This window comes from Cucumis sativus, chromosome 2, assembly GCF_000004075.3.
Source record: "Cucumis sativus cultivar 9930 chromosome 2, Cucumber_9930_V3, whole genome shotgun sequence".
NCBI classification, from domain to species: Eukaryota; Viridiplantae; Streptophyta; class Magnoliopsida; order Cucurbitales; family Cucurbitaceae; genus Cucumis; species Cucumis sativus.
The window spans coordinates 1,638,769-1,657,007 of record NC_026656.2 but is presented as its reverse complement, the minus strand read 5'-3'; the positions used below and the strand labels follow the sequence as shown (position 1 = coordinate 1,657,007).

The 18,239-nt window shown below is 31.5% G+C and overlaps 3 protein-coding genes across 5 annotated transcripts; all 3 read left to right on the top strand.

Annotated features, from left to right (window-relative positions):
- Window positions 1-1,124: 1,124 nt before the first annotated feature.
- LOC101203468 (class V chitinase) lies at window positions 1,125-3,517 on the top strand. The gene is made up of 2 exons (XM_004139353.2): window positions 1,125-1,810; window positions 2,847-3,517. Exons 1-2 carry the CDS (start codon window positions 1,126-1,128, stop codon window positions 3,284-3,286), a joined length of 1,125 nt encoding a protein of 374 aa, XP_004139401.1. The 5' UTR covers window position 1,125; the 3' UTR covers window positions 3,287-3,517.
- A 642-nt stretch (window positions 3,518-4,159) lies between these two features.
- Window positions 4,160-9,490, top strand: LOC101212549. Of its 3 annotated transcripts, XM_004139228.3 has the most exons (9): window positions 4,160-4,403; window positions 4,599-4,649; window positions 5,816-5,837; window positions 6,310-6,424; window positions 6,663-6,695; window positions 7,381-7,506; window positions 8,029-8,135; window positions 8,241-8,312; window positions 8,901-9,490. In XM_004139228.3, the coding sequence occupies exons 1-9, from the start codon at window positions 4,266-4,268 to the stop codon at window positions 9,293-9,295; spliced, it is 1,059 nt and encodes a 352-aa protein (XP_004139276.1). In that variant the 5' UTR covers window positions 4,160-4,265; the 3' UTR covers window positions 9,296-9,490. The 3 variants fall into 3 exon arrangements, with proteins under 3 accessions (XP_004139276.1, XP_011648718.1, XP_031737239.1); XM_011650416.2 differs by lacking the exon at window positions 6,663-6,695; XM_031881379.1 differs by lacking the exon at window positions 6,310-6,424 and having other exon boundaries at window positions 4,186-4,403; window positions 5,816-5,841.
- Window positions 9,491-13,234: 3,744 nt separating this feature from the next.
- LOC101203718 (two-component response regulator ORR24) lies at window positions 13,235-17,792 on the top strand. The gene is made up of 7 exons (XM_004139354.3): window positions 13,235-13,437; window positions 13,560-13,749; window positions 14,464-14,616; window positions 14,842-15,249; window positions 15,349-15,425; window positions 15,900-17,138; window positions 17,464-17,792. The coding sequence occupies exons 2-7, from the start codon at window positions 13,602-13,604 to the stop codon at window positions 17,536-17,538; spliced, it is 2,100 nt and encodes a 699-aa protein (XP_004139402.1). The 5' UTR covers window positions 13,235-13,437; window positions 13,560-13,601; the 3' UTR covers window positions 17,539-17,792.
- Window positions 17,793-18,239: the final 447 nt, after the last annotated feature.

The window sequence follows — 18,239 nt, the reverse complement described above, 5'->3', positions numbered from 1 at the left end:
ATATCAATTTTAGGTAAAATTATGGATATGTGTTTGATGACATATTTTATAGTTAAATTATAGCTCAAATAGATGTTTAAAATGAGTTTGATATTATATTTGTAAACAATAAAATTAATTTTATTCATAATTAAAATTGATGTGATAATAAGCTATTGTTAATTTATTTAGAACTTGTTTGTAAAAAAAGATTGTATAAAAATGTATTACATAATACTATCATGCTAGACATGTTATTGACATTCAATTATAGTTATTCTAGGTTTGTTCTTGACAGACAAAACAGATCAAACTTAAAAATATTTCATGAAAATAATAACGATGACATATTTAATGACAAATACCAATTTGTCAAATGTCAAAAATTGATTTTTAACGATAGATTCGTAATTGTTTGAGACGTATCATTACGAAATTGCCATTAAACAATATTTTAAATTTTAGATTTGTGTTCATATTTAAATATTGTCATTATAAATTATGTTCATATTGTAACAAATAATATATAAATATTTCATCCACTATACAATTATTTTTTAAAATTAAATTAAAATAAAAGACTAAATTTAATTAATGAAGTTCATTAAAGTCAATGGTCATTCTTTAAGGAAATTTAAAGTTTGCAATGTCATTTCTTTTTCTTTTTAAAGAAATAATTAGATGATAAACTATGAGTGAGAGATAGAATTCAACCCTAATCATGTTCAATGTTAATGATGAAAATTAAATATGAAGTATAAGTTTGGATGATTTCTATTATTCCATGAAGATAAGAAATCACGTAATAAAAGGTCGAGAGTATTAAAGTACGAGTATAATTAAATTTATTATAATTCACTTCACTAGGTCAATAGTAAAAGAACTAGTGAATTCAATTAGACGTATATATATATATATAAAACGTCTAATTTATATGAAAAAAAGAAAAAGTTAGATGTTGTAGAAGTGAATTCAATTAGAGATAATTAATGAGGTAAAGGAAAGTTAAGTAAATTTGTTTAATTAATCAAAATAATAGAATATGAAATATGAAAATTAATGTATTGTTTTAGCATTGACTAATCATGTATATATATAATACATCACCCTTGATCTCAAATAGAGTATTTACAAAACATATCAAATATGGCCTTCAAAATTTTTGTGAATGGAGGCTATTGGTTCACCCACACCAACACCCACTTTCCCATTTCAAAAATTGATACCAATCTTTTCACTCATCTCTTCTGTGGTGGTTGTGTTAGTATCAACCCCCAAACTTATGAACTCTCCATTTCAAATTCCACAAAACCCCTAATTGACCAATTTTCCAAAGCCATCAAAGAGAAAAATCACGAGGTAAAAACTTTGTTGTCCATCAACGAATCAGAAGATGATGCAAAAGGTGATCATGGAAGATTTGCAGCCATGGCTAGGGACTCTTCGAACCGTGCGACGTTCATTCGATCTTTAATTTCGAAAGCAAGAGAGAGTAATTTTGATGGTGTGGATCTTCAATGGTTGTACCCTTCTTCTAGGGAGGAAATGGCCAATTTTGAAGCTCTTATTCTTGAGTGTTATAATGATTTTGTGAAAGAAGGTAAAGAGTGTCATAAGCCAAGATTGATCCTTGTTGCAACAGTCTTTTACTTACCTTATATAGGGAAAGATGATGGTGTTATGTATCCAATTGAAACAATGAGAAGAACTTTGGATTGGGTTAATGTGATTGCTTATGATATTTTCACCCCTATTTCTTCAAGCAATGAAACTGGACCATCCTCAGCATTATTCAATAATCCAAGCAAGGCAACTTTGGGTGGATATTTTGGTATTGTTTTCTATCTTTTTTTATTTTGGCATGAGTTTGATTTTGGTTATAGTTCATGTGATTGGGATAAAATTACTTTGGAACCATTGGTTACATCTAAAAGAAAGCTATAATAAATTTATGATTTTTGTTGATATTAATTACGTAGATCTTTGTGCGGATTCTTTTATTTTCTTTTACGATTTCTGTTTATTAGTATTTGTTGATTTCTTGACATTTAACAAAAAAAAAAAAAAATTAAAGTTAAAACATCTAAATTTATTTATGGTGTTTCAACCTTTGAAACTAAAAAGTCATTGACTTCTTTTATAGTGTTTAAAAGGGATTTGATTGTATATATTATCGATTTTAAAGGTCTAAAATGGCAAATGATGACCTAGTTTTTTTTTTTCTTTCTAAATGTGAAATGAGATTGTTGTTGATGTCACGTTCACATGAAATTACAATATATATATATATTTTTTTCTCTTCTTCTTTCTCGCACGTTTTTCTCCCTCTATGTTTTCTTCTCCGTCATGATGAATCCATACGTGAGCAACTCCGGTGCATTCGAGACTAGCTCCTGTGAAGATAGAGCGGTGAAGAGTGAGAGGGAGAGCTAGTGAGAGATCACTGAGTGGAAAGAAAGACAATGAGAGATTGAGAGACAACGAGAAAGTAAGAGAACGAGAGAAAAGAGAGCAACACCATGAAATGGAAAAGCCTAGTGAAACGAACAATACTGAGTTTGAGAGAGCGACACCAATTTTGGTGAAAATGAAACAAATTTTAAGCGAGACAAGCGAGAGGAAGACTGCTTTTTCACTTGCATACGGGTGCATATTTTGGTAATAATTTCACTCATATTGTATGTCAACAAAAGGTTATTCAATATTTTTTAAAAAACATTTTACCCACATACACCTTAAACAAAACCTCATTCACTTTTTTTTTTCTGACCTTTCTGATACGGGATTACTCTCTCTTGTGTGTTTATACATACATTTTTACGTACTAATCGTTATATTTTATATGTGTTGAACTCGACCTTTTATAGGTATAAGAACATGGATTGAGAAAGGTATGCCTACCAAAAGGATGATATTTGGACTTCCTTTTCATGGATGGGCATGGAAACTTGAGAGATCTTACAATCACAATGTGTTTTCACCTGCCCAAGGACCAGCTCAAGGACAAAATATATCCATGGAAGGTCTCATAGAGTATAGGAATGTTAAAAAATTTATAGTTGATAACAATAATGTCACTAATGTTCTCATTGACCACAAATATCCAATTGCCTACACTCATTGTGATAATACATGGATTGCCTATGAAAGTGAAGAAACCATAACAGCCAAGATTGCAAAAGCTAAAATCAACTTGGCAATGCTTGGTTACTTTGCTTCAAACGTTGCAGCCGACGATGATCATCATTCTCTAGCTAAAGCAGCATCGAGGGAATGGAGAAAATCATACGGCTACTATTGGTGGTAAATTCAATTCCTCTCATTCGATATTGATTTTCACTCGTTGAATCTTCTTCATATTTCGAGCCCACAAGTAACAAAAATGTTGTATATATATGTTAATTGTTTTGACAGTTTCAAAATTTGAATTTCTCCATTGTTGTTGTTATTTTACCATTTTTTTTCATTATTTTCTTGAGTATCGAGTATCAAGGATCAAGTATCTAGTATATAACATAGAGCATAAAATTAACATCAAGTAACGAACATCGTGCATCAAGTATTGTGTGTCGCTCTCAATTGCAAACGTACACATGGATTTTAGGGGTGAATTGGTAAAATCCACAAGGCGTTGACACCAACTACGGTACCACTTTTCATTGTTTTTTTAAGTGCTCATTTTTTCATTATGTCGTCTAAAAAGGGACCATTGGCACAAAATACCCGGGACATTGATGATAGACAAATGAGATTTTACGATATTGATAAATAATTTAGTTTATTTTATTATATTTGAAAACAAAGTTCTTATAATTAACTATTTAAACTCAAATCTCATTGATTAAAATTGCAAAATTTAAAATTAAGGTCTAAATGTAATATAGTTCTTATCTTAAGAACCAAAAGTATAATTTAAAGGTCAACCGAGATTTAAAATGCCAATGTCTATAGAAATACTGAAGCCTTAACTTTATGAAAATTTTGATAAATGTAAATCCTAAATATATTTTCAGAAAATTATAAAAAATAAAAAAATAATCTTAAAGTCAATAAATGAACATTTTTATAATTTTTAAACATATCAATTACTTATCATACATTGAAAACACCAATTCATCTATTGAACTCATTCAAACTTGTGGACTAAAATTTGATATCAACTTGTAAATTCTTCAAGGTTTAATACTCTTTTTTTTGGAGACTTCGAGCATTTATACGTTAAAAAGAATAAATAAACAAACAAAAGGAAGAAACGAAGAAGTCGCCGGCGCGAAACCGGCGACCAAATGCTGGGCGCGTTGGGACACGCGCCTTTCATCTATTTTCTCTCTGCTTTTCCTCCTCCATCCGCTGTTCCAAATCCCAACATTCTTCGCTTCTCTCTTATGGCTATCTCTGCTCGAATCGCCGTCATCGGAGACGTCGTAAGCCTTCTTTTTCTCTCTTCAACTGTACATTTGGATGATTCCACCTTCTCTTTTTACTAATACAACTTATTCCCTTGATTAATACACTCCTTTTTAGGGGAAATTTCTGTATTCATGATTTTTTTTTTGTATCATTGTTCTGTTTTGTATGTGATTATATGTATTGCCCCACTTACTGTTAACGCTTTTCAGCATGGGTATTGGGATTTACAAGAAGATTCCAAGGCACTTCATTTATTGCAGGTACTTTGTGAAGTTGAATTATGAATATGCTGTTGAATAATTCGTCTAGAGAATAATATTCGCTTGTGTGTTTGATTAAGCTTTGTAATGGTTCTGAATTTTAATTCCTGCTGTCTCCTTATGTTTTTGGGGTCAGTATTGGACTCCATTGGGTCTTATGCACTAGGGTCCGGGTAAAACCTAATCTCTTTGTTTCTCAGTCAATTACGAGTTGAAACTGTTTTCATTCTGCATAAAAACCATTTAGTTTTTGGGTTGAGACTTCTCACGGCCATGCTGCTGAAAATGTTTCTCTTATTAGTTGGTGGGGAAGTTTTTTTTCTTTTCCTACTGTAATTGAATTTGTAAAACGGAATTTAATGAGATGAACTTGAACTTGCAGTGTCCATGTGAACATGCTCCACATATTGATTAATGTCATTGGAATATGAATTTGGATGATCATTTTGGTTTGATATATTTGGTGTTAGAAGCTGAGGAGCTGAATATTATACTTGGGTTGCTACTTAGACTTCTAATTGATAAAATTGCTAACTTGTTTGAAAACTCCGTTCCCACTGAAAGAACTTCGAAGTCAAAGACTACCCAGATTGAATTCTTTGGGTTCCAACTGCCTACCAAAGCAATCTGGTGGGAAATTGATTAGTTATGTTTGTTGGGTCTCTTCAAAAGGGTGGTAATGTTTTGCAAAGGTTGGAAGTTGGAAATTTCATTGTGTTAAATGAGAAGCTCTTAATGAATTCTTGAGTATTCGTGTAAGGTCTTGTTTGGAATGACTTCTCAAGTGCCTTAAAAAACCTTTGGCTGTCAATAAAAATAATTTTTAGAGCATATATAGAAAGTCGTTTAATGTTGGTTTATGAGACTAAATCCAATTTATCAAATTAAATGGCAAGAGATTTTACATGGATGCTTTTGTTCTTGGAGGAAAAATAATCTTACACTACGCTGATTTAAAAAAAAAAATCATTAGGGTTGGCCTTCTACAAACCTTAAAGATGAACTACCCCATACGTTAACCTAGCTATTTTCTTGGAATCTTGAATTTGTCTCCCAATTCTAAACTTTTTTCTTGCATTTTATTGTCCTTCAATTTCTTTTTCCTATTCTACTCTGCTTCAATGTCTTCCCTTCCCATTCTAATGTTGGTTTATGTCTTAATGCAGCCAGATTTAGTGCTCTTTACAGGCAGGTACTTCTCTCTCTATCTGTTATATTGTGTTCTATGTTTCTTCCCTCTATGAGAGCGTTGCATACGTTCATTTTCTTCCTCATTGGAAAAAGGCATGCGGTCTTTGAGTAACACCAACCTTGTTCAAATCCTCAAGTGAGCTTAGTAAGAGAAAACTCTTAATATCTCCTGAATCGACTTTCCTCTTCTGATTATTAGTATTGGACCCTGATATTAGGTTATAACGAAACAAAAGGAAAACAATTGAAATAAAAGATTTTTTTGGCTTCAGACTTTTTTACGAACTTTCAGATTCTTCTCTGGTGGACAAGTAATATACTCACAAACATGGCAAGGTCAAAATGCTATATTTAAGAGCAGAAAGGACATAAAGGATACTGGATCCTTTGCTGTATCAGGGAGCACATATCCAGATATCCGATAATTCCATTTTCTTTTCTCATTTCTTTTCATCTTGGTTCTCTTTAGGTGACTTTGGTGAAGAGAATGTTGAACTGGTCCGAAGTATTGCAGATCTTAAATTTGCAAAAGCAGCTATATTGGGAAACCATGATGCTTGGTTTACGCCATGTTTTTCTCAAGAGTATGTCTGTCTCTAGTGCTTTTACAGCTACTTCTCTTTTCACAATTAATCGTTTTCATTTCATTCGAAGATTTTTGTCAACAATTAAAACATTGGAAATTGAAATACTCCAATAGATTGAGATAATGCTCTGTCCAGGTGTGTGTTTATGGGACAAGAGTTACAGATGTAAGGCAATTCTGTTTAATGTTCTTGATATATAACTTCATGAACTCTTGATTTAAATGTAAAATTTCAGGAAGAAGGATGGTGTTCAACTTCAGTTGGAATGGTGAGGCTATTTCATGTGTATGATTAATAGATAAGAAGTATCTTTCTGATAGCATGGATTCAATTGGTTCTTATTGTCAGAGTTCTGTTAGAAGTTTGACATAGTTACTTGTCAGTATTACTATTTACCTCATGGATTTGTTGAGCTTTATTTTGGATTATCGAGTATGTTGAGAACTAAAAGGCCATTGAAAGTTAATATGATTTGACTTTATCTACTCAAAGAATCATCACACAAGTTTAACTTGCAAGTTGAATCGGTATCAACTATTTCATGAAAAAATATCATTAGAAGGCTTGAGAAATTCTAAATATAAAAATGAAAATGAGTATCTTTAGACTAAGATTTGGATTTTTTCTCAATTAGAAAATTCTACCGGTTAGTGGTAGGAGATTTTCCTATACACTTATTTAGCTGTTAGCTTGTTGTTGGCTTATAATTCTAGTTCACTGTGATATAGAAACTACTTCACTAACCTAGTAGATAAGATGTGGAAGCCTATTCATTAAACGAATTCTAATATATTTTCTGGTAACTCTCTTCCTGTCCTATGTCTGTATTTGCTATTGTTAGACAACAAGAATATGGGGAAAATGTAATTTTTCTTGCAATTGCCTCCTGCTCTGTTTTCAACATATTAATCATAAAATGTTTCATGATGAAATTTTTTCTTCTCTTTCAACAGTCTTGGCGAGAATCATATTGGTTACCGACGTATGGACTTTCCTCAACAAAAACTCAGCATTGTTGGTGGACGACCTTTTTCTCATGGTGGAAAGGCAATGTTTCGAAAACAACTACTTTCTGCAAGGTGGTTATTATTTCAATTATTTTTTATTTATTTATATATAGATGAGAACATATTTAACTAACGATTTAAGGTTCAACTAAAGTTTAGTCTCTGAATTTTCAGCTAGTCTATTTTGTCTGAAATTTAGTAAGTCCCTGATATGTCTTTGAACTTTCAATTTTGTACCTAAGGTCCCTGAACTTTACAAAGCGTCTAGTAGTTCGTTAAACCTTCAGCCAATGGATCTTTGAATTTTTAATTTTGTGTTTACTTGATTGTGTACCTATTCAACATTTAAATCTATGGATGTACTAGATACATATTGAAAATTTAGGATTTTATTAACATAAATTTTAATTTTATATTTATTAGATTAGTTAATTTATAAAAAAAACACTTGATAAACCAGTTGGTTTATTATCTCTTCATGGAGCATTAGCTTATCTGACTGCTCAGAGCTTCTCTAGCTGACATTACTCGTTTCTTCAACCTTGTGATCATTTTAACCTTCAAAGCTCTCTAAATGTTGAATTTCCCTCTTAGATATGGTGTCAAAGACATGAAAACAAGTGCTAAGAGAATATACGAAGCTGCGATAGGCGCGCCTGAGGATCATTTGGTTATAATTCTTGCGCATAATGGACCTACAGGTGCTGCTTATTGGTCAATGTTGATTAAAATTCTGTTTGAGACCCATTCAACTGTTGCTCTGTTGCTCTTACTGACTTGGCACTTCCGTGTTTCTTGTTTTGCAGGTCTTGGTTCTCGTGCAGACGACATTTGTGGAAAAGATTGGGACTACGGGGATGGAGACTATGGTGATGAAGGTAAATATCTCCTTTATGGTTTGTTCTTTTTCTTCTCCGTTCACAGAAATGGGGACCTAAGAGGCATGAATATGGATGCGAGACATGGTTATGACACAGGCACGGAATTCGTCATTGTTCAAACATTTAGTACACGGACATGGCAAGGACACGATTATTAAAACATACATTTTAAAAAAAAAAATTTGCATTTTTAAACTATAAAGAAAATTAGAAGTCAATAACTTTATGCAGTTATATGCTTAAAAAATTTGTTTGATATATTTCATTTCTTAGGCTAAATTTTTATTATTTTTGTTGTATATGTGTTAACAGTTAACTTGTACTGTGAACTTCGAGGTCAGACTTTTAATCCTCCACCCCACATATTGTCACAAAAAAAGTGATCCATACATGTCTAACAAAAGTTGGTCCTATTTTGACTTTATACAACTAATGTCTAACAGATCTATTGCACTAACATATGTCCGATATGTGTCCAGTGTCCAATACATATTAGAAACAGACACAGTAGCCAAACTAAAGTTTTCATGCTTGACTTTGTCAAATGTCATTATATTTCTAAAACAACAATTTCTCTTGCTATAGATCTAGAACAAGCGATATCTAAGTTGAAAGAGAATGGAAAGTTTCATGTCCCTCCTTTGGTTGTGTTCGGGCATATGCATAAAGAACTTGCATACGGTGGCCATCGTAAAATGATAGTTGTAACAGCTGACAACACCATTTACCTTAACGGAGCGGTCGTTCCGCGAGTTAACAGTTACTATGGTGAAGAAGGCAAGGTAAGAGGGAACTTTACAAGTAGTGGAACTTCATGTTCGCAATCCGTTTCAAGAGGCACCAAGCGAGCATTCACTGTAGTTGACATTTCAGATGGGAAGGTGGATAAGATTACTGAAAGTTGGATTTCTGTTTTGGGTGATGAGACCAGCTTGGATGAAGCACATTTGATGTACCAAAGTGGCATTTCAAAGTTTTAACATCAATGTATATTGTTGTTCATATGAATACAATCTATCATACTAACTTGATACTCTTCCTTTAAAACCCTCGTTTAAGGATCCTTTCATCTTCTGTATAAAAATAATCAAATCTCAATAGAGATGGAAATTGTTGGAACTCAAGTTTATGAAAATATTAATGTTGATAAGATGACTGATACTTCAGAAAGAAAATCATTTCAAAACTAGTCTTTTGCTTACATCACAAAATATCAATCAATGTTAAAATCTTCTTAGAACGCGTTTGGGGCGATGAATGATTAACATTAGTCTTAGTGTTATGATAGTTTTCATTATAATAGTCTACGTTTGGAAAAAGTTTTCATTATAATAGTCTACGTTTGGAAAAAATGAGTATGATAGTAGTGTTATGAATCATTTTATAGTGCAAGAAATCATAAAATTGAATAGTTGCAATATAACCAAAATTTTGGTATAAGAGTTTAGTTCAGTATAATTTTTTAAATTAAGCTTGTAACTATTTAATTTTTTGTTTTTGGTGTTTTGTTAAATTCCAAATCTAAAACAAAAACTATTGATAAAAATAAGATAGTAAAGAGACAAATTTAAAATGTCTATACGCATAATTTTTAAAAACAAAATAGTTACCAAACGAGACCTTAAATTTTAAATCTATAGTTCACTGTAACTCTCAAATTCATTTTTTAAAAAGTTTTTTACTATCTACGATAAAATAGCTTATTATTAACGACTAGACAAATATAATTCATTATCTTAGGGATGGAGTGATCTTTCAACTTGTTGAATGAACAAATATGAAAAAGAGTAATTTCAATTAAATATGTTTCTTAACTTCGTTGACATTATATGAGTAAAAAAGGTTTTATAATATACGAGAAAGTAAAAACTAACGTACAATTATTCTACTTTGAGATTTTTTTAAGGTTATTTTGATATTCACCCGTTTCATTCTCTTCTCCTTTTATTGTTATTATTTATTATTATTTTGTCTATGATAAGAAATGAAAACAAAATTAAATGAGTTACTAAAATCAACAAACATATTCTCTAACTTTTTAATTACGCCATTCATAAGTTTCGATCTTTCTTTTGCACTAATTTTTTTTCCATGCATATATATTTTACATGAAATACAAAAATTTGCTTCAAATTAATTTATTTAATCTTCTTAACTATAATGTTCATTTCCATCGATTTAACTTGAATTGCTAGTTTTCACTTGGAAAACATATAATTACAAACTAGTATTGTTAAAATTATTGTACTAAAACAAATAATAAAAAAACCGTAAAAAGAAGAGTTATTTAATATATGAATAAACATTAAAAAAACAATTATAATGTATATATAGGAAGTGAAAAAACCTACAATCAACTTTAAACATATGCTTTAGGAAGAAAAAAGAAAAAAAAAAAAAGAATTGAATAGAAAACAAAATAAAAAATTGAAATGGAAAAGGAAATAAATGAAAGGAGAGATAAAAGAAAAGTGGAAAAACGTGGCATGAAGATAACTTTAACTCCAAACGTTCATTGTGAATTGACGAGAAACCTTAAACATGATTGCTCGTGTATTAAAAGAGAAAAGATATGATATCATGTATTTGTCGGTTCTAATAACATATATATTTATATATTAACTGGTTTTTGAAAATGATGGAAGAAAGATGAATATTCAATGGAAAAAAAGGGGCTAAAAATATAAAATTAAAACTAAAATTTCATATTACAACATAACTAAATCTTAAAAATAAAAACTTACAACTTAAGAAATCTATTAATTTATTTTTAAAAGAAAACTAAAAGAAGAAGAAGAAGTGTACGGTCTGAAATCGTTAGTATCATGCGGTCGACATGTCGTTAGCGCGCAAGCCGTACGACATCCGGAAATCTTGAAGTTGGGGGCCACAGTTGTAGGGGAAGTTTTGTGTTAGTGTCTCAGAGGATAGCTGCTCGTTTGTAGCGACGAAGTTCAAAATTTGCAATTCCACAATTTAAGCAAATCATTATTAACACAAATTTGATTTTTCTTTTTATGTTTGATTATTGTCTCTCCAACTTTATCAATATTACTCTTTTTTAAATTAAATATTCTTTAGTGATTCAATGATAAAAATGGAATATGAAAAATTATTTATGGGTATGAAAAATTACATCCTAATGTTGACTGTACTATACATTTCTTTAAACAATTATAACCTTTTTTTTTCATACTTGTGTTTTTATCGAGTTAAATTATAATCGAGTAATTTTTTAATATAAAAAAACAAACTAAAATATTTATAAAATATTACGGTCTATTTATAATAAAATTGTGATGTTCTTTTTTAAATATTTTTGTATTTTAAAGTAATTTCCTGTTTAATCTATTCTTAAATCTAAATTAAAAAAATAATTTATTAACTTTAAATGAGTATATTTTTTTAATTTTTTAATTTTCAAATTTAAAAAATATTGTGTTTAATCAATTTTTTATTTTTTAATTTTATCTAAGTCTTTCACGTATTTTTCAAATTTAGGATGTTGTAATATTAGTCAATTCAATTTTATATAAGGAGAATCGTAAAAAATAGACAAATATTTACTATTAACTTTTTTGACATCAAAGGTCTAAAAATGAAAGATTAAAGATTTATTTATACTTTCCAAATGTTGAAAAAGAATGTAATTGAATATATAATTTAATCAAAATATTAGCTCAAAGACTTTATTTATTTTTTCTTATTAATGTTTAATAGCTTAAAACAAAATGTCAAGATAGTTTTGTTGATTAAATTTTATATTTAATCTATGACTTTCATCATTAGTTTCTAAATTTTTTAATTCAATTTCATAATTTGACCATAAGTCATGACTTGATTTAATCTTATCATTAATAATTTTTAACATAATGTTAATACGGCATGCCTATTCCATAAATTTTGTAGCTTATTCAAAAATAATAAATAATAAAAATGACAAGCATGAAAACATGGCGTGATCATTAACACACCCTACATTCGTCCAACTATAATTTCAATATATAACAAATATTATAATGTTTTAACTTGAACGTACCTTAATTAGTTAATATATTATATCCTCAATTAAAAAACAAAATTCATATTTTGTTTAACTAAAACCTAAAGATTTGCAACAAAAATTAAAGAAAAATCCAAGTAACATTTATAGCTAAAGTTATTTTTATTTTATTTTAAAGATTTTCTCACAACCTTTCTTATTAAGCTTCAATAATTCTAACAAATGTAGAAGAAATTGAATAAAATTTACGAATATAATCGAATGAAGATTAAAATGAATTTGAACTTCTTTTGAGTGAATGAAGTTGAATCAAATTTGGGGAAGAAAAGCTTGCTTTAAACAAACCCAACGGTTAGAACAAATAAGGAATTGTTTACTCCAAAATCATAAAAAGAATAAAGAGTATATTTTTATATTGAGTGAAGGACTATTAACTCTAAGTATTTTGTTTCAAACAATAGAAAAATATATTTTATATTCGTTGGTATTTAGAAATACGTTCAACTTTAGTCTAATATATTTAAATTTTAAATTTAGTTCTAATTTATCATTGTGTTTTTCAATAAATTTTAATACATTTACGGAAAATTTTGAAAAATAAATTTAAACTATTATGTTCTACCAACATCAAAATTGTTTTTTTTTTATTATTCGATAAAAATTACTATTGAGAGAGAGTAAATTTAATTATTGAAAGTATAAAAATTAAAAGGGAAGAAATAAAAACATAACAACTAAACTTTACAAGATCAAAGTGGTATAAGAAAAAGAAGAAAAAAAAAAAAAGTACCTTTTCAAATATTGAATGAATAAAAAGATGGGACACATGGAAGGAAAGGTGGACTGGAGATGCACAAGATCAAAACTTTCAGAGGGTCTCCAATAATATAGAGCTTAAAGAATGGGACATTCCCATAAGGAAAAGAGAAAAAGGAAAATGAAGGCTGCAGAATGACATAAAAAGGAAAAAAAGCACTCATATTTATGCCCCCATTTGACATTTTTGCATAAAAATATTTGCTTTTCTTGTCCTCTTTGACGAAAATTTGGTATAATACACAAACCCAGAAGAAGAAGAAAAGAAGAAGGCAGACTGAAATTTAAGTTTTGATTTTTTTGGTCAGGAACATTGATTTCCCTTTCTTCCTTGTTTTTTTAGGCATTCCCATCATTGGCTTCATTATTTCTTTGGTCATAATTTTGAGGATTTTGAGTTTTTCTTTCTGACCCTTTTGCTGTAGGACCTTGTTCTTCTTGGGGGTCGTTTGGTTTTTAGGTTCATCATGACTGTGGAGGTTCGAAAGACTAATTTGGTTGGTGAAAATGATGATATGGAGCAGTTTCCTATTGGTATGCGTGTTCTTGCTGTAGATGATGACCCCATTTGCCTTAAGGTTTTGGAGAATTTGCTTCGTAAATGTCAATATCATGGTAAGTTATTGCTTGGACTTCGGTTTTTTTATGATGATTCTGCCTTTCAAACTACTTGTTGGGTTTCTCTTTGTGTTCAAATGTTGTGTTGTTTTTCAAATATTGGTTCATGGTTGTCATGGTTTGGTTTTCCATTTTGTGAATCTTGTGTATGCATGTGTTTGGACTTTGGACATGATTTGATTTCAAATATAGCTTTTGGATCTCTTTTGAGAGATTTCTATATTGGAAATATTTAACTTTCTGGAAATAGCAAGTTCAAATTATGGACTTATCTGATTTTGGATTGTTTTAGGATATTGATGATTACCTTGCTATGTCTTTAGGAGTTAAAGAGTGAGTTAGGAATGATTTTGAGTATTGTGTCGAACCAACCACCTTTTTTTTTATAAATACTTTTAGGGAGAATCTCTAATTATTGTTCTTCTTTTTAAGTGCACTTTTGGTGTGCTATTTTTAGAATCTTTAAAATCTCTTTTGAATACATGACCAAACATCATGATTAATACACACACACACACACACACATACACATTGGCTAAAAGTACTTTTCAAATTTCACCCTTTCCAAAACACGTCAAACTCACACTAAATCTAACAATATATTAAGACATTAACTTAGAAATTTCAGGGTGCTAATGAATTGATTGTTCTTTATCCCGATTGCTTTACATTACGATATTTATGTGTTCTAGTTTATGTTCTTTATTGCAGTTACAACAACCAATCAGGCAGTTCAGGCACTTAAAATGTTGAGGGAGAACAAAAACAGATTTGACCTGGTTATCAGCGATGTTAACATGCCCGATATGGATGGTTTTAAGCTCCTTGAGCTCGTAGGCCTTGAAATGGACCTACCTGTTATAAGTGAGAATGAAACCTTCTCTCTGATATTCTAGTTCATTTCTTTTTATATTCATCTATAATAGGTCTTAACAACATAATTTGGGGTTTGATATGTTGTATGCACAACCACACATAAATGTACTTGTGTGTTGTTGTTCTGATTTAGTTCAAGTAAAAAAAAAAATCTTAAAACAATTGATGAATGAGTTGGTCTTGATAACATTCTTTGCTAAAATATGCTTGTAGTGTTGTCTGCTCATAGCAATACTGAACTCGTAAAGAAGGGAGTTCTTCACGGTGCATGCGACTATTTGCTGAAACCTGTTCGAATTGAAGAACTGAAGAATATATGGCAACATGTTCTTCGAAGAAAGAAACCTTCTGTTAAGAACCAAAATAAGAGCATTATTGGAAATAACACTAGTCAAAGTGTTGAAGTTGCCAAAGGTTGTCCACCTGCAGTCAGTACTGATAACGAGAAATCTGGTAAAAGACAGAAAGACCAAGATGATGACGAGGAAGGAGGTGAAGAAGACAGTACTTATGAGAACGACGATTCCTCCACCCAAAAAAAGCCAAGAGTAAATTGGTATGATGGAGATGAGAATTTGCACAGGAAGTTTGTGGCAGCTGTTAACATTTTGGGCTATGAAAGTAAGTTTTTTGGTGTTTATATTGTGTTGTTTTCCTTGAAATTCTTATTCCCAGTTCTTCGTTTTCTCTTATTGATGCCTATATTAATTTCTAATGCAGAGGCTGTTCCCAAAAAGATCCTTGATCTGATGAATGTTGAAGGTCTTACAAGAGAAAATGTGGCCAGCCATCTTCAGGCATTGATCTTTCTCTTACCTTTTGTTATAATTTCATTGGCATTGCACTTTAAACTTCCACGAGTGACATATGGACTTGTGAAACCAGTAACTTGTGAAATCAAAACCGAAGCAAAAATGTTCAAAACCACATAAACGCTCACTCGTATTAGTGATCAATTAACTGCACAATAAGTTTTTCAAATTTCACTTATTCGTAGAAGATTTTCTCTTGATAGCTCTGGTAGCTCTGCCTATGCATCACTTCGTTGAGTTGCAAATAACTCTACTATGAACTGACATTAGCTCATAAATGTCTACTAACCAAACAGTAATATTTTCTTTCTTTTCTCTTCTTTTTTACTTTTTGTTTTGTTTATTTCTTAATTTTTCGGTGGGAGGATGGTGAATAACCTACCCCGGTTACTTGGTAAAAAAGTTGGTATTCTATTCAAATGGCAATTCTAACCCATGCTTTCATGTGCTGCATTGCAGAAATACAGACAATACCTTAAAAAACTGTGTAGTGAGGAATCTGAGCAATGTAACAAGATGGGTGCATTTGGAGGTACACACACCTCCTTCAGGCCCATGGCATCACTCGATGGATTTTCAATGACTGGAACAGGAAGGCTCTCGAATGCTACATTCTCACAGTATCCCTCTCGAGAAATAGTTGGCCAATTAAACTCTACTGCTGGATTGAGCTTAAATGATATTGCGTCCTCTGGAATGATACAGTCCCATAAATTGAGTAACTCATTAAGTTTCATTGGAAAACCCCATCCACCTTTCTTCCACACAAACCAACCTCCGCACACATTCAATGGCATTTCAATGTCATTGGATCACATTCAGTTACACAGAGACAAACGCACTCTGTCATTTAAAGAATCTAATTTGATAAATGATGCCTCAAGTTTTACAGTTTCCACCAGCTTCCCTGATGCTGGAAGGGCTGTTGGTAGCTCAAGCAATTATGATTTCGGTGTTTCAAGCCATTCATTGATGTTACGAGAACATAAGCAACAGATTCATGGCGATGGAGAATTCGGAGGGCAGTCTTCTCTTAAGATAACTCTAGACAACCGAGAACCGTTAGACAGCGGCACAAGTGTTTCTAATATTTTGGGCCACAGTCAGTCTAACAAAAACTGGCCGGGTTCAATCCAGCTCCCCAAATTTTCATCTAATGTCTCGGTCACTGGAATTTACCCTCCTGATGGAATGCCCGGTACTTATTTGACAATTTCCTCAGCTCAGCCCGATAACGACAACTTTCCTGTTGGTTTTCCTTCAACAAGTGGGGATTCAAGTTCTCATCTTGATTTAAGAGGGGACACACAATGCTATGAAGAACTAATTGGTAGTGTTGTTGAAGCGACGAATGGAAGATCAAAACAACAATGGGAAGCAGCTAAACAGGATTACTATGGCAACCATAGTTCCGTTGTGAGGGACTCTTTTGTTTCTGGGAATAGTGTTGCAGATCCCTTGATCCAGAGTGCAAATCAGAACAATGCAATCTGTCTCGGAAACATGAGCAGCTCTTCGACCAACCAATTGAATATTGGTGCTCCAACCTTCATTCACGATGGTGTGGAAATATCTACAATGAACACTTGGATGAACTACGATGGGAAAATCCCCATGGATCAAACAAAGCTACAACATGGATTTTCAAGTTCTAGTTTCAATTCCTTGGATGAGTTGGTTAATGCTCTGTCGAAACAGGTATCATAAATTACCTTACATAATCTAAGCATTTTTCCTTTTTCTCCTAGTTCGTATTCAGATTACTTTAATCAATACTGCCCTCCATGAAACTCAAACCCCCAATAGTTACAAGTAGACCGAGGGGAGAATAGTTAGTCGTTTAGCCCAATTGTTAAAAAGTGGGGCTCGATGTAACGTAGTGAGTTAGATTGTATGAACGAGTATATGGTCACTGGTTAGTGAGTATGCAGTTGGTCGATTACAGGGAGCTCTTGAATTCTCTCCCAACAAGTTAGCATCTCATTTTTTGTTGTTATTGAAGGTCTATGTATGTGTGATGCAGGATCAAGATCAATCTATTCAAATAAATGGCGAATTTGGATTTGACGCACAATCTCTCGGCTCATCGTGTATATGAAACTTATGTTACACTGATTCCTAGATTGCAATAGGGAAATGAATTTTAACCGACTCCCAATATTGTATTTTCGCCTCTCTTTATGTAGTTCTCTTATCATTAGCTGCTTCTCTTTCTGCAACAAGAAGTTTTTCTTGCTTAGTTGGTGTGTTGATAGAATAATGACAGGAGAACTCATTTATATTCTTCTATAAGTGAAATCCTCTTCCAGTTCCATTCGGATCAATAAAGAGGTTAGATTGATAATTCCCCTCGATCGGTTGTCAACTTGGTGAAGTGAATAGTGTCTTGAAATTTCACTTAGTTTCATTCTGCTGAACTTCGATGACAATGCAAATCTTAGGGTAGTTTTGACAATGCCCTTCAAATTGAAAAATGAAACAAGGTTGAGAAAAATCTAAGAATCATATTTTGAGTTTGCAATGTTTTTGTAGAGCAAGTAAAATTTCAAGTCTCATTTGAAACAGAAGTTATATACTATATATAAAGCCGTTACCATCAAATATCCACTTTTCTTTAAAGCAGATAATGAAGCTGAAAATTCCCAGTATGCAAACGTGAACATCAGATTTTACTAACATCAATTATTTGGTGCGAAAACTGAGAACAGCATGGTTTTTTCAATATGAGAATGAGAACAATGGGGTCTATTCGAGCTTGTGGATGACTCAGAAACATCTAGCCAACTAGTCACAAAGCTA